The sequence below is a fragment of the Haliotis rufescens genome, unplaced genomic scaffold (genome assembly GCF_023055435.1).
Source record: "Haliotis rufescens isolate VD_foot unplaced genomic scaffold, xgHalRufe1.0.p SCAF_4, whole genome shotgun sequence".
NCBI classification, from domain to species: domain Eukaryota; kingdom Metazoa; phylum Mollusca; class Gastropoda; order Lepetellida; family Haliotidae; genus Haliotis; species Haliotis rufescens.
In genome coordinates this window covers 21,557,444-21,570,497 of record NW_025964112.1, presented here as the reverse complement: position 1 = coordinate 21,570,497, position 13,054 = coordinate 21,557,444, and the positions used below count along the sequence as shown (strand labels likewise).

Genomic DNA, 13,054 nt, shown 5'->3' with positions numbered 1-13,054 from the left:
GTTTCCTCCAAGTAGAGCTTATAACGTGCGGGTCATCTAATTGAACCACACACACAAAACTCGGAGATTTTTTCCCCTACCGGCTAGCTATCATCCGAGATCGCCCATACAGTGTTTACCGCTGCATTGTTCAAGAATCGCCCAAGCCTTTACCGGTACCGTACCATCGGCTTGCCTAGCACATGGCCTAAGCTTCTTATGAGACGCTCCGGCCGTATTCCCTTGGTCGATATGGGGGATTAGAAGATTGTTTAGCTTTGTGAATGCGCACATCCTTCTTTCACCTCGCGCTATAGCGCTGTTCCTTGACCCAAGGGATTGTGGCCAAGTCGTTACTGACAGTCCTTCGAGAACGGTGACCATTCTGTCGACCACTTGGACAACCGACACTTGGGTTATGTTTGAACACCATGTTCCATCGTTACCATCATCATTCTATGTGAGTATGTAGATATGAGATGATTTGGTTGGAGATTGGTGGAAAGTGAATGGTTGTTTTACGAAAAGTGGTAAATAGTCTTATCGTGTAGTATAGTTTCTCAGCACGTGGTTGTCATGGACGTGTGTTTTCTGTTTATATATTGTCTATTCTGATTATTGACAATATTCCATGCATAATCTATAACTTTGATTTATAAAATAAGTTGACCTACTTGATTATATTTATGTAGCAGATATACCTTCATTTCACAATTGCGCTTACATGAACATTATGATTCGAATCCTTATTTATAACGGGTTGTTTTGCTCGTAAATGACAACGGACTTTTTAAACACAAACAACGTAATGTTTACTAAGAGTGATATTGTTATTGATTTATTAGTAATTATATTGGGTAGGACGACAATTGGCGGGTGTACAAATTCATATTTATTTAATTTATGTTTTCGTACTGTAATCGCGTGTATTTTGTCACCTTAATATACAATTTCAATATCTTTGGACTTTAAAATAGGCAGCTAAATTAATCAGTCATGGAAATAAACACAAAGAGAAACCCAATAACAAATACTGTCATCATGACATTTGAGACCAGAAACGTTTCCTATTCTCTGTGGTCTATTGATAGTTATCTCAAGCAAACAACGCAAGGGTTCTGTCAAATTCTATAGATGGAAGAGAGGGCATGACCCTAATGTAATTATGCAATTGTAAATTAGACGACTAACATCTTCACTGGGACTAAACATATATTTGGATATGTTCTTGTAGCCTTGGTAACGTTTTCCAAAGATTCCAAGACTCGGGGTTCATAGAAAGACCTCTTAAGACCTTTGATTTAATTTGGCTACTTTCCCATCTGCTACTCGATCGATTCATGTTAGTGATTTGTGGTTATGGGTTCAGACTAAGTGCTAATAACCTCAACCAATATAACACCATATATCATATTAGGTCATTCAGTAAATAAATTTGACACAATCTGATTAAATATCATTATGAATTGGGTTGTATAGTTTTCAGATGTACAGCTGGTTCATGATAATGGTCAATTACAATAGTGAGCATAATCGATATGATATATACACACGATAACCAGTCTTAAATTATATATTTTAATATAATGATTCTGTTGTCATCTTTGTACATACACCGTCAATGCATTCTTTAAAATACATTTTATTTTTGCATGGCATCTAACGAAATATCTATACATACTTGTTTATCTTTACATGTGTTTGTTTGCATTCCTTTGGAAGCGGCAGAAAAAATAATTTAATCAATCTTTAATGAACATGTTTTTATGACAAAAAAAACGTAAGCCCAGGTCAGAGGTCATCGCCTGTCACTGATGGCACTGGCATGAATTCCATTCACTATCATAAAAATGTCAAACATTTAAACATACAAATCTAATATTTCAGCATGTTTAGCAATTCCATCACCGAGGCATGGGAATCATTAAGATTTGTTTTGAAATACGTCAAAGTGTTATGGAGGTCAAATATTTAGGCCCATTTATCTTGACGAAATAAACCTGTTGAAATAAACGAACCCACCTGGACTACTGAACCGTGACTAAACCAACATCCGTTAACCAGTTCATTAACCTGCGTCACTCCTTTCAAGTGTATTTCCGTCAGTGGTAAACAGGTGGAATGCATAATAATTTACTAACAAACTAATATATGTCCATTAAAACAGACACCACTCACATTTCTTTCTAAGATTTTTCTCAGACGGTTCTGTTGCAGACCTAAATTAACAAGTGGATATGTCACTAATTACATTTTGGCAATTTTGTTTTAGTAGCTTCGTTGCAAAACTGGAGACTGATGTTTTGTACCGATTTTTTCTCGATCTCTTTCGGTTTCATGTTTCTTGTGAGTTAGTTTTTGAGAAAACATCATATATTTGTCAACAGTCATACTTATTAAAATGTTTGCTTGAATACAATTTCACTGAACACATTACAAAAGAAATTACAAACATGGAGAATTTAGTATGACACCATAATAATATACTTATCCGTTTTCATCCCAAATTATAGGGTAAATAATTCAAACTTGGGACTAAATAACGATAAGTTTACAATGGCTTGTCCTCCGTTGTTCAAGCATCAAAGAGTGGATGTAGGAAATGGCCACGTCAAGTCCGGACAGCGTTTAAAGGGACAAAGGCCGACTGGACAGTAATGACCGATGTCATGTAAGCATTAATGGTGATAATGGCAACTGATGACCCATCACCAACGCTATCTGGTAAAATTGACACGGACAATGATGTACCAAGAATTGGCATTATATATTTAAGGAACTAAATTGCCATAGCACAAACACCATACTTTAGATGTTACATTGGGCGACCAACCACTTAGGAACAACCGGTCCCTTGTGATGGATATTTGCACATATTCTCCGAGGGATTATGGTATTGTTGAGGGGTTTGTAGATTTTTACAATGGCACAGACATCGCTAGGATTTTGTAACGGCGTAACAGCAACTCTCTGAAACATTAAGACCGAAAGGTGTAATTTTAAACTCATGATAAAATGTATTCCTGTCCTAGAGTTTTCATCCAGCAATAGTATTTATGACGTCAGTAGTAGACGAAATCTGAGTAAAATGAATTGGATCTAATATCTTTCAAATGCCAAGCTTTCCAAAGGTCAGAGAGAATTAATTCATGAAGGGCTACATATGGAATTATTTGACATTATATTGTGATAATTGGTTTTTAAAACATTAACATTTTATTCATCTTAATTCAATATCCGGAAAGTATGAGTAGGAGGAGAACTATTTCTATGTCGTTTCAATTTACTTTTCTTGCGAAACATTACTGGTATATATATAAAGCGATTGCGCACTTAACATACTTGAAACTTTTTGCGTCTTTGCCTAATTTAATGCTTTCTGACGCAAAGCAAAATGTTATGTAATTATCAATATACCAGTTCAATATACAACAACGTACACACAGAGAGAGAGAGAGAGAGAGAGAGAGAGAGAGAGAGAGAGAGAATGAGTGAATGTATTGGTTTTAACGCCACTTTGAACAGTGTTCCAGTTATATCACGGCGTGTCAGTCTACTGTGGGGGGGAAGCCCGAAGTTATGCAGCGGGTTTGGGTGCTGACAACCAAGAAACATAATCAGGGCCAACCGGGATTCGAACCCGCGGTCATAGGTTTCCGAAGGACGCAACTCTGCACAACGAATTGCGACGCCTTACGAGAGAGAGAGAGAGAGAGAGAGAGAGAGAGAGAGACTGGTATATGTGAATAGCAATATCATACATTTCTCTGGACCACTGGTGGCAATAATGGATGTCTATTTGCTGATAGCCTATATTTTTAATATATCAATTTGAATTTTAATCTTTTTCTGAGTGTACCAAGCTTTCATCAGTCCCACTGGAGTTGGATCCCATTCAACTATCTACACATAATCTGCCAGTACCAATCATATAAGAAGTATTTTACTTTTGATTCCATATTGTACAGCAGATTGACATGAACGTTGATCTTACAACCTGTTGTTTTGAAATGAATTATTTTACCCATTTTAGCGAAGAGCAAATATCATACAGGACAATATCATACATTTCTCTTGATAACTGACAATAGTGGATGTCTATTTTCTGATAGCCTGTAGTTTTAATACTACAATTGAAATAAAAGTCCTTTCTGAATTAACCGTGATTACATTAGTCCCCTGGAAATTCGTAGTAATACGGCAATACTTTCTCAAACTCATTGCATAAGCCACAGCTTCAAAAGATAACGTTTGCAGTTCTTTCGTCCTGATTGACAAGTTATTTATTTTCAGCCATGAATTGAATCATATTGTCGGTAGATGAAAAATAAAAACACAAATTAAATAACTATGGCTAAAGGCATAAGCTAGAATTTTACTAGAGTATTTCTACTGTTCAGACATATTTGACTAAACATGTTTTCAACTAACGTTATACATGTTAAAGCTCATGTAGTTTTAATGAAAGTATGAATATACTTTTGAGAAAGGTAACAGGAAGTAAATGGCCGTAATCTACAAAAAAAGAAAAACATGAAAACACTTAACGGATTATTTCACGAGGGAAACAAAAATAGAAGTTGTATGTGATATACTTTATGGAGAGCAATAAACGGTACAGGATTGGCATGACTGTAGAAATAAGTCAGCTATCGGTAGCCACTTAGCTGGAACAACCTCTCTGTTTTGATGTGCTTAGAGTTCTGTATTATCTTACAAAGCGGCTCGTCGGGCGAAAATAACGAGAGAGGTCCTGCGATAGCCCGTTAGGTTTCCTCGAAACATCAGGTAGTCGCTCGTGTAGCATGAATCTACTCAACGGGGAACATGTTTTTTGTACTTCTTGCAACTGAATTCCATTCCTTGGGATTATTTAATGGCAACATGTGGGATAAGCTTGTGATGTGCTCATGAGTAGCGCGTCACAATATGTTGACGCATATAGGTGTTGCTGGGCCTCCTACCAATACAACATCAGTAATATATCTATCTAATATCTCTCTCGCCCCCCCCCCCCCCCCCTTACTCTCTCTCTCTCGTATAATACGTAACATGAAGCAATGTCGCATCATTTACCAAATAACCCCGATATAACAACAGTTACATCCGTGTCTTAAAATTATTCTACAGTGCCCTTTTAAGATGACAAAAATATGAACTTTACGACCTGCACAATGTTAACATAATGGCGGTATAAGGGAACTAGCACTCAACTCGGTATGCATAACGATAGACGGTCAAGACTTCACATACCAATCTGCAGATGGTTTCGCGAATAAATAAACAGCGTTGCCAGGGGAGTTGTGGTCCACTCTATGGCTAGTTGGGGAAGATAATTGTCTAAATATTTCCTCGCCATTGCCTGGACAAGGCGGTTAGTGCCGGAGGGTGGGAGACTGCCTGCCTGGATAACGTGTTGTCGATGTGTGTAGGCATTCTGTCTAAGAACTGACATAGCAACTGTGGATATAGACTAATTCTATTACAGAAGTTGTATAAGATAATTACCGATACAGTATGTATTGCATCTGTTACGTATCAAGAATCACGAATGTCCTTGGAACGTCATCTTCTGATACATCAGTGCACAGCAGGAAGCGCTACAGTTGTGTATACAAGACTAAATGAATGCGGAATGAACAGAGTAACCATATTCAGTCTTCTCTTATTTTCATTTTCCATTTCCCAAACAATGATTGGCATAATATGAAAGGTCAACGCCAGAGAATAATCATATTATCCCGGCAATCCAGTGACACTTTAATGAGTTTACTGATGGAACATTTCCATGTTATGTTAATTGTTTTCTATTTCCAAATTATTGACAAAAACATTATACATTATGTTGTGTTTCGTTTTTTGTTTGCTTTTATTTATCGACAATATCATTAAGTTCATGGCTGAATATAAATAACTTGTCAAACAGGACGAAAGAACTGACGAACAGTGTTATGTTTTGAAGCTGTGGCTTATGCAATGAGTTTGAGAAAGTATTGCCGTATTACTACGAATTTCCAGGGGACTAATGTAATCACGGTTAATTCAGAAAGGACTTTTATTTCAATTGTAGTATTAAAACTACAGGCTATCAGAAAAAAGACATCCACTATTGTCAGTTATCAAGAGAAATGTATGATATTGTCCTGTATGATATTTGCTCTTCGCAAAAATGATAAATATATTTCATTTCAAAACAACAGGTTGTAAGATCAACGTTCATGTCAATCTGCTGTACAATATGGAATCAAAAGTAAAATACTTCTTATATGATTGGTACTGGCAGATTATGTGTAGATAGCTGAATGGGATCCAACTCCATGGGGACTGATGAAAGCATGGTACACTCAGAATAAGATTAAAATTCAACTCTCTCTCTCTCTCTCTCTCTCGATATAGTTCACGTCGTTAGTAAACATAATTATTGGACAAGTATGGACATTGTTGTGTATGACACACACCATGTAATACAGAGTATAGGTATATGATAGATCCATAAAGTACAATAGAGTAGTTTCACATTCACACTGCTTTCATTGAGTGGTGCGTTCCACATCAAATATTTATACACCATTTAATGGGTATTGTGATCAATGATGTGTCGAGAGAGTAATTATAACATGTTTACTGTGGATAAAACCCGTTGTGTCCCGGTCTAAGTTTTAATTCCTGTCATTTGATTCATAGCAGCCTGGTCACCACCTTGTGTGTGTGTATTAACGTGACGCGAAAAAAGTCGATTAATACAAAATACTTTCCCAACCTCTTGAGTTTGTTCTGAAACAGATTATTTATCTGCTATATCGGTATAAATAAGCTAAAATTACTTCAACACACATCATGTTTAAATAGTATGCAAACGATTTATTACGGATCATATTTAATAAACCTTATTGTTATATTTTCTGGTTTTCTTTTTGGGGGGGGTATTAAGATTTCATCTATAGATTGAAAATACTTACGGTTATGATTAAAAGTTAGGATGTAATTATTTGGTGTTTTGATCGTAATTGTTCGATCTGTGCCTGTTCCCCACACAGTTGACATATACATGCACAAGAAACCATTTACTACATGTTCCATGAAGTGGTCGTAGATGCAAGTGTATACGTCGGTATAGTTGTAGGCGTAGATGTAGATGTAGAAGCGTGCTCAGCACAAGTAAACAGTGACACCCCGTAAATCCGGATGGTACCTTTCCCAGGAAGATCGTCCAGATTAACAAAAGTCCGGAATAACGAATCATTGCCAATGAATATAATGAATTCACAGTAACCGTCCGAGATTCAGGATCTCCTGATGATGAGTGTCCGGATTACGTACAGCCTGTCACCAACTACATGTATGTGTAGTAGAGTCGAATGCTACAAATTACAATTATTAATGACCCTCTTATGCATATGACATATATATACTCAGATGTTACAGGTTCGAATTATGATAATATGAAATAAAACGTTTCATATAGCATTTGTGCGTGACTGAGTATGGTTTTACGCCGTTTTTAGCAATATTCCAGCAATATCACGGCGGGGGACACCAGAAATGGGCTTCAAACATTGTACACATGTCGGGAATCGAACCCAGATCTTCGGCGTGACGAGCGATGGCTTTAACCACTAGGCTACCCCAGAATTAAAAATTATATGTACCTTATTTACCAAGCACCAAGCACCTACGGTATTCGGTAATAACATCAACAGTTTAAATCATAAGTCCCAAGCACGAAAATCTGATGCACACAAGTTCAGTAGGGTGTATGGCCACCATGTGCGTTGACAACTGTCACACAACGCCTCCGCATTGACCTTGTGATGCTTGTGAACATTTGATTGGGAAGACGACGCCATTGTTGTTGCAAAATGGTGCCAAGATCTTGCAAATTCTGTGGTTGGTTCTGGAGAGTGCGCAGCCTTCTGCCAAGAGCATACCAGACGTGTTCGATGGGCTTGAGGTCGGAAGACCTTGATGGCCAGAGCATGACGTTGACTCCCGCATTCTGAAGGAAAATCCTTGTCAAAATTGCTGTGTGGGGTCTGGCATTGTCGTGTTGGAAGATCAAACCGGGTCCATGTGCTACCATAAAAGGCCGAAGTTCTGGTGCCAGTACCTGGTTGCGGTAAGCAGCAGCGTTGAGGTTGCCACGGATGACAAGGAGCCTGGAACGTGCATTGCCACAGAAAGCACCCCACACCATGACACTTCCGCCTCGAAATCTGTCAACTTCCTGTACACAACACTGGGCGTAACGTTCATGACGGCGCCTCCACACCCTCGCCCAGCAAATCGAAGATTAAATCGGGATTCATCACTGAAGACGACTTGATTTCAATTCCTCTGAGTCCATCGTCAGTGTCGCTGTGCCCACAATTGACGTTGAATTTTGTGTAAGTCAGATTCGGCCTGCAGTATGGCCGTCGTGCTTGAAGGTGAGCAGTTCTCAGACGGTTTCGAACAGTTTGCGCACTCAGTCTACCCCTAAACAGTTCATTTCTGGTTGATTTAGCCGTCAAAAATCGGTTACGGAGGTGACGTAAGACAATCTGACGACCCTCTGCATGTGACGTCACACGTGGTCGACCTGGCCGAGGGCGATCAGCGGTGGTACCCGTTTGCTGTAGACGCGTCTGTAAATCATAAACAGTCCGTCGACTACAACCCATCGTCCTTGGGACTTCAGCTACGGACGTTCCCGTCTGCAACATGACGATGGCACGTTCACGTTGCACATTTGAAAGGCGTGGCATGACAAAGACTTTTGTTTTCTTGTGTTTTTCTTCTTTTGTTAATGACTGCTGACAAGTATGGCTGAAAACACGTGCGGTATTATGGCCACGTGACCAGTTGCACGTGAAAAACCACTTTTGCCACTACAGTGCTGTGCACATGATTTTGATCGATTCACCTGCACAAAAACGGGTGTTATCTGAAGACAATACGTGGCCATTACTGTTTAAATACACAATTAGGGCCCACAATGACAACTGGTCAAAATGTTAAAATTTTAGGATTGTGAAGTTTTTAATTTGGTTCAGTATATAACACACTTAAAGAATTAACAGTATGAGTAAATTTGCTTTTGAATGAATGAATTCATGTAACCGATCGCGAGTGACATTTTAAACACTTATCAATATCTTAACAAAACACGTACAGCAATTATCCCGTTACGGTGACGTACACAAGTGATATTTTTCTCGAAATATGTGCCATCGTTTTATACCAACATTTCGAGTTAACCTTTTCCAGCATGGCTAACTCTTCACTGTATATGTGCGTTCAGGTTTACAGGTATACTCAATGCATGAGGACATTATGGCTTACCATAAGTGAAACAAAAGCGCTGAATCAGCGCGTTTCCATTATTCCTCTCCATACAGTACCATAACTGTCACCGAAATTCTCTTATATTACCTTCCCCATAATGGTTAGACTATATATTTGTTGATCGAGGTTAAAATAATTCCTTCTTCATATGGCAAATATATACTTTATTGTTCTCTTATCACAGATATGTTATGGAAAGAAAGAGGTATACCTTATTCTAATCGATAGGTGGTATTTGCGGGTATGGAAATAAGTACGAAAAGGCTGAACAAGCTGGGGTCAAATACACTGTGCACTCTTCCATTTCCGGGTACGTAATCCACGAATTCTGATCAACCCCAGCAATTCATCCCTCAGTTGCGTCATATATGGAAGGGAGGCACGTATGAAGAGGAATCTCTAGACGAGGTTACTGACTAGTATATTGCAATAGTAATTGAAGATTACAAATTAAGTCGTTTTCAGCCACCGCGCGGAAATTGAAAACTGCGAGGATAAAAACACGAGATTTCATTAAATGAAAAGCGACTTGGTATTAACATCAATTTCTGCTGAAGGTAGTAGTAATGCTGGACTAATCGAGAGTAGCTACGACATGGAGGTATTTTCAGTTGACCATATTGGACATCGGCTGAACATTTATAAGCTGTATTGCATTCAAATATGTTTTGTGTTGTTTGTTTCTTGTTTAATGCCGCACTCAGCAATAACCATCTATATGACTGCAGTCTGTAAATAAGTGATTTATATTATGAGCATCGCACCACGCAATTGGTATACGATGACATGCATCAACTAAGTCAGTGAGCCCGTTGGTCGCCTCTTACGGTAAGCATGAGTTGCTGAAGACATATTGCACCCCGGATATTCACGGGTCCATATCAAATTTAGAAGTACTTGGCGTCTCCCAAAGCTCGGCGTATTCATATCAGTTTTACGTGATGCAAACACAAGACTACTCTCAACATATTTCCATCCAATGTTAATAACATCCATTGGTATTTCTGTTTGATATGTTATCCATTACAGTAACATTATTAAGACATATCAATGTAAATGTGCTGTTATTGGAGATGTACATGTTTAACTATCTAAATCATTCGCATAAAGTAAGTAAATCAGTCAACTCTATAAAAAGTATCTTCAAGGACCAAAATAATGCTATAAACACTGACTGCTACTCATGCTGAAAATAAAATCAACATGATTCTATTTCTCCCAGGTCTTGTTAGCCGCTAGGGTAACTAACGTTACAGACCCGAACAAAAATAATTGACAGAAAATCGTTCACTCTCCATAACTGTAACTTCCGGAATAAAGGTAAACACTTTGCTGAAGTTAAAATTGATTTTTCCATTAGTTTTCCAACAATCGAGACAATACAGTCAATTTTGGACTTAGCCGCAAATGGAACTTCCGTCTCACATGTTTGGACTCACCGGAAGTGGGAAAGTGATATGAGGGCTTCAAGAAAGGAATCTTTGACGCCTGAAATAAAGTACGTGCTTGAATGATGACGAGAAGCGGCTCTGGAAACTTTATTTGGACTTTTGTCCATCAAAGTTCTGAGAACATGGTAAAATAAATGATCTGTCTAGTTTTTGGCTCGTTACACATATTACTTTTTACCTATTTTTTCACTAAACGATGAGTCATGTGAATATTCTTCACACCTCAAATACTCATTATTTAATGCACGTGGAGCTAATATAGTACATACACTACTGAAAATATTACGGTTTGCATTATGTTTCAAATGTTCAACATTTGGACGTGTAAGATGAATTCATTGATGTGAGAAGATATTGCTAAACAGGGGATTGCCATTCTAATCTGTCTGTAGAAAAAAATGTTTCTCTCATTACCTTTTTGCGCTTGTCGTCATTTTATCGTCTTATCTCATCTCTCCTGTGCCAGACTAATTCCCGAAGTGTAACATGTTCGACTTCTTTTCCACCATGAAAAAAACCTTCATGTAACATGTTGGCAGATGCAAATCTCTTAATAGCAGTAAATTTGCACTTAAGCTGCTTTATGAACAATCTTCTCTTGCGAACACGGATGGTTTTCGCACTCCTTGTTTTCCTATCACAACAGTTTAAAGGGAGGGTCTCCACAAATATTTATCCCCTTTATTTACGCTTAATGATTGTGTACATGGCCTTTTGATGGGCCAAAGATTTGACAGTGGCGTCCATTCCCAAACTGGGGTTGACGTATTCAGCTGATCAAATCTTATATCCGGCCATCGATTATCGATCTTGCAAACCTAGTTTCTCTGGCGTACATTTGGTAACGTTTGCACTCGAAAATAGATTGTGGTCTTTGTATTCAGATCAGAAGAAACGTACTTGTGGATTCGTACGATATTTGCAGTCAGGGAAATACTCGTGTTTATTATGTACATAATTGATTGACAGTTTTATGGACTAAACCACTACTGAAACCACTGCCACACCCTTCTAGATACATTTAGTGTACACTTGGCATTGTGTCCTAAACATACTACCACAAATGTCTTGTAACTTCTTTATCGGAGTCATAATCTTTACGAACGAGACGTGTCCACGTAGTATGCAACAAGATAACCTTTACCATTCACTTCTCAAAGTTTTAATTGGACGCTTCTATTTTGTGGCTGTGATCCTTTTCATATGAGGTGAAATTGGGAATATGAATAATCTTTATACATTGGAGCTTTTTTCTGAGGATAAGTGTTTGTGAATATTGTGAAACTTTCTTTCAAACAATATGAAATGTTACAATGCCGCAACCGGGTTGTGATCGTTATCGGTTTGTAATTAGTACATGTAAATTGTACATTTCTCAAAGGATGACCACTTCAGAGAGCAAGAGTATCCACGATCTACTCACATTAATATACATTGTCCTGCATGTTTAGATCCCATCAGCCCACGGAAGGGTTCTCTGTAGGGTTCGGATACCATGTCATACATTTTAATACCCAGTAATGAAAGTAATATGAGAACAACAGAAGCACTGCAGGGAAGGCAACGTGTTGATACAACCGATGTAATATAATCGCTCAAGAATTCTCCACACGTGACTGCTTTCATTGATGCATCGAGGGTTCTTGTTTAGTATCAGTGTCACGCCTTTCATTTGCCCAACTGATTAATTAAAAGCGTTATAAATTTTCCACCTCAGATGTAAAATTTTCCAGTAATATGATGAATCCGAGTAATAAAGGCGAAGGCAATTTCTTCTAGAATCAGGACCAGTCAACAAGAAGATCCGTTTATGCACCAGTGCCAGGTAACGTTAGTGTTAATAAAGCCTCTTTAAACAATATCAATTTAAAAAATATAATGTACTTTTTTCTTCCCACGTTACGTTTGTGAAATGAATTAAAGAATACAGAGTGATCCTTTATTTAGTGTTGCAATTCATAAACTATATGGAATACTGAATATGTATGAAACTCTATCAAAACCGAATTTTTTATCTTCCTCTATGTAGTCATGCAGTCATTGAGAAATTGTTTTAGTTAAAGAAAATAATATGATTATAAAAAGTGTTGAATAGAAGATGCGTTTAGTCTAGATTTTTGTGACCGACATCAACTAAACATAGATCAAAGAAGACTTGATCAAAATATTTTCTTTTGTGATCGATATTTACTTTTGTTGTACATATTCACAATTGACTTTATTACCGAATATAAACCAAATGCTTTTATTCCAGAATCCCACAGCATGTAGAGCTTGTGTTCTTGATTGACAAAGAGTTC

General features: G+C 37.8%; 1 protein-coding gene across 6 annotated transcripts in view; it reads left to right on the top strand.

The window, feature by feature from the left end:
• LOC124132154 (innexin unc-9-like) overlaps window positions 1-13,054 on the top strand; it is a 190,925-nt gene that overhangs the window by 132,893 nt on the left and 44,978 nt on the right. The window contains exon 1 of one of the 6 annotated variants that reach the window (XM_046495889.2): window positions 337-439. The exons of the other annotated variants lie outside the window; for them this stretch is intronic. Coding sequence (XP_046351845.1) covers window positions 411-439 — 29 coding nt within the window. The 5' untranslated portion in view covers window positions 337-410. Of the gene's footprint in view, window positions 1-336; window positions 440-13,054 lie in introns of those variants that run through there. 6 annotated transcript variants of the gene reach the window in all.